Source organism: Tasmannia lanceolata, unplaced genomic scaffold (genome assembly GCF_043159265.1).
Source record: "Tasmannia lanceolata isolate RefF3 unplaced genomic scaffold, GAP_Taslan_0.1 ptg000023l, whole genome shotgun sequence".
Classification (NCBI taxonomy): domain Eukaryota; kingdom Viridiplantae; phylum Streptophyta; class Magnoliopsida; order Canellales; family Winteraceae; genus Tasmannia; species Tasmannia lanceolata.
This window is the reverse complement of record NW_027518700.1, coordinates 16710206-16714195: the sequence shown is the minus strand read 5'-3', so window position 1 is coordinate 16714195 and position 3990 is coordinate 16710206. Positions and strand designations below refer to the sequence as shown.

Genomic DNA, 3990 nt, shown 5'->3' with positions numbered 1-3990 from the left:
ATTGCTTACTTAAAATGCAAGATTCTAAAGAGAAGAAGGAGACCACCCGATTCGCTTCTCTTTAGAATCTTGGATTTTTAAGTAAGAAAATCAGGTTTTAGAAACCTCTCCCCCATCCTGAGATTTCTAAAACATGGAAACATGGGATGATCTCCTACTCTTTTGCTGACGGAAAGAAGGGCGAGAAATCAGAAAACGACAGCTGGTTTCCTTCTTGTCTCGCCTCCCATCTATGATTTTGAGGAATTCCAAGATTCTAAAATCCACGTATCCAAACGGCGACCTAAAAGTAATTGTACCTTGAGTAAGCATCTATAAATGTGATGACCCATTCTCTTGAGTTCAACATGGCATAGATAGGTAGGACAACTTTATAGTTTTTTTTTTGAAAGGTAACAACTTTATTGATTAAAAACAGAAAGAGGGGACAAGATGTCCCCTACAATACAAAGACTGATCAGCCCAGTACATATAACAATTAATTCAGAATGCAATTCCTACCCAGCCCCCACCCCATTACATTTCACGGGATAATGATGGACGTTGTATCCAAAGTAACACCCTGTTTAGCCAATTCGTCTGCCATCAGATTCGCCGTTCTCCTCCTATGAACGATCGAAGGCCTGACAATTTGTACAAGGTCCCTTACTTCAGCGATATAGTTCTGTAGTCTCCATGGTCCCTTACATTTGCCGGTGCCCCACGCAATTGCATTAGTTGAAGGGCCCTGAGAGATTGGAGGCATACCATTTAATGCCAAATAGGAGTGCTCTAATTTCCGCTTCATTTGCATCCGTCTTGCCAAGTGGCCCAGAGTACAACATGATTGTTCTACCTTTGTCGTCCTTGATAATGCCTCCAATGCCGGCCGGCCCCGGGTTACCCATAGCACTTCCATCGAAATTCAGTTTTAGCCAGCCTTCCACCGGAGGTTAGCATTTTGGTGTTATCTTTTCTGAGAACTTCCGTTCGAAAATGATTGCATTCCAGTGCTTTAGTATCGAACTAGTTCCATAAGAGACTCCTCTAATGCTTCTTGCCCATGCTATAAGGAGGACTTTGACCTCAATGATGATCCTGTCCACAGACCTAATTTTATTTTCAAAGGTGCGTTCATTTCTCTCTTTCCAAATGGACCATATTGTTGCGAAAGGAAGCAGTTTCCAGAACAACTAACCCACTTCCCCAAAAGCTCCTCCCGTCCAACCAGATAGCACCCTGCCGATAGATTTTTGGAACACCCATTTCACTCCAAATGATTTTATCAGCCCATTCCACAAGCGAAAAGAAAATGGGCAATGAAGTAATAAATGGTCGATCGATTCTTCAGCATTGTTGCACAGTACACACCTGCTGGCCATTTGAATACTTCTCCTTTTTAACTGATCGCATGTGTTTATTTTCTTATTCTTCAGCATTGTTGCACAGTACACACTTGCTGGCCATTTGAATACTTCTCCTTTTTAACTGATCGCATGTGTTTATTTTCTTGTGGACAACAGTCCAAGCAAAGGAAGTGACCCTTGGGAGTGCTTTTGACTTCCAAATGCAGGCTCGACTAGAAGCTTTCTTCCCTCCATCGTTTAAAGCAGAGAAAAAAGATCGGACGGAAAACCCAACATGTTCTTCAGGGACCCATACACACTCGTCAGGTACATCTCTGCAATATTGGTCTTCATGCAGCGTAAGGAGCTCTGCTAGATCGCCAATTTCATCATCTTTCATATCTCTGCGTAGTCTGATGTCCCAAGAGACGCGTCTTCCTTCGGTGTTCCTACTCATATTTTGAGACACCAGAGAGTCCTTCATTGTAGCTAGGGAAAACATTTTGGAAAAGCCTCTTTCAAGGTTTTATCTCCTACCCATAAGTCCAACCAAAAACGAACATCCTCTCCGTTTCCAACTCGAAATCGAGTCAGAGCTTCAAATTCCGCCGAAGATGATGCAATTGATTTCCAAGCACCGGATCCCTTTCTTACACCAGGTTTCTTGACAAACCACTCAGCCACATTTCTACCATATTTGTCCCTGATATCGGCATGCCATAAAGAATTTCTATCCTCTCCATATCTCCAAAGCCACGATCCCATGAGAGATTTGTTGCAGAGCTTTATTTTACCAATGCCAAGACCCCCATGTGTCTTCAACTTAGTGACCTTCTTCCAACTAATCAGGTGTTTCAGTCTTTTAGAACTTTCGTTTCCTTCCCACAGAAAGTCACGCTGCAGCATCTCAATTTTTTGTGCAATTTTCGAAGGAATACAGAATAGTGACATGAAGTATACGGGCATATTAGCTAACGCCGCCTTTATCAAAGTGATTCTACCCCCAAAAGAAATATATTTCTTCTTCCATGTGGCAAGTTTTCTCTCCATCCTTTCCAACACCGGATCCCATTGAGCAATAGACGAAATTCCAAAACCCAACGGAAGTCCCAGGTATGATATGGGGAGGGTTCCAGAGCTACATCCTATAATTTGAGCATATCTATCAATTCTTTCCTTGGCAATATTGATTCCGGCCACCACGCTTCTACTAAAGTTGATTTTAAGTCCTGATATAGTTTCGAACCATCTGAATAATCTTTTTATGTTCCGAACTACTTCCTCAGCTTCCTCGATCAAGACCAGCGTATCGTCTGCGAACTGAAGGTGAGTGATGGTTTCCGAATTGTTACTGGCCTTCAGTCCCTTTATGTATAGCTTTTCCTCCGCTCTTTTTATCATTTGACTTAGAGTTTCTACAACCATGATAAAAAGATAAGGTGATAGCGGATCACCTTGTCTCAATCCTCTGCTGCTCTTGAAAAAACCTTCTGTTGATCCGTTCAACAGAATAGAGAAAGATGTTGTAGATATTGACGCTCGGATCCATCCACACCATTTCTCCCCGAATCCGATTTTTCGCATTATGAAACTCAGAAAATCCCAATCTACGTGATCATAGGCTTTCTCAATGTCGATCTTTAGCAATAGCCCGCCTTTCCCACCCCGCTTAACCGAAGCGATGACTTCATTGGCGATGAGTACGCTGTCAAGAATCTGTCTTCGCTCTACAAATGCTCCTTGGTACTTCGATATCAGGTCTCCCATAACCGATTTCAAACGTCTGGCAAGTACTTTGGAAATAATTTTGGAGATACTATGGGTAAGGCTAATAGGTCTGAAATCCTTGAGACCAAGGACACCACATTTCTTAGGGATCAATGTGATGAAAGTTGTGTTAGCTTCCCAATTAAAGGTACCTCGATTGTGTAATTCATGTAGCACAGCCATGACATCCTCCTTAATGATGCTCCAGTAATTCTGAAAGAAAGCAGGGGAATCCGTCGGGGCCGGGTGCTTTGTCCTATGACATAGAAAAAATCGCAGCTTCGCCTTCTTCAACATTGAAAGCCCTTTCCAAATCAGCAGCCTGTATTCTCGATATAGATCTGAAATTCAGCCCCTCCACTTTAGGACGCCAGACGTACTCCTTGCAGTACAGTTTGGCGAAGAAGGAGATGATGAGATTCTTGATTTCTTCTCCATCTTCAACCAAATTATCCCCCATTTTTAAGCAATTAATGGCATTAATCCTTTTACCAACATTTGCCATTCTGTGGAAGAATTTACAGTTATGATCACCTTCCCGCAGCCAGGTTGCACGAGATTTCTGCTGCCACCTAATCTCCTCCCTCCGTATGATTTCCTCATATTCTTCCTTCAATCGAATTCGGTCCTCCTTCTCCGATGGGTTCAGTGGATTGGTGTCCTCATTGGTTTCCATAGATTGTAAGGATTGCAGTAACTCCTCTTTTCTATTTTTACCCCTCTCATCTTCAACTTTCTGCCTTTCCCGAATCTTCATCTTTAGCCCTTTCAGTTTTTTACGGAACTTATATCCCTCCCAACCATCCGCCTCTAACTCCTTCCACCACCCACTAATTCTGTCATCGAACCCTGGGATTTCGCATAAGTCCACATCAAATCTGAAAGGTCTTGGGCCCAT

General features: G+C 42.7%; 1 protein-coding gene across 1 annotated transcript; it reads right to left on the bottom strand.

Annotated features, from left to right (window-relative positions):
- Positions 1-3348: 3348 nt before the first annotated feature.
- Positions 3349-3990, bottom strand: LOC143855885 (uncharacterized). The gene has a single exon (XM_077365940.1). It carries the CDS (start codon positions 3988-3990, stop codon positions 3349-3351), a length of 642 nt encoding a protein of 213 aa, XP_077222055.1.

What these genes read in the sequence shown, in the direction of transcription:
- LOC143855885 (XM_077365940.1), bottom strand. Translation starts at nt 3,990, where the DNA reads ATGGGCCCAAGACCTTTCAGATTTGATGTGGACTTATGCGAAATCCCA.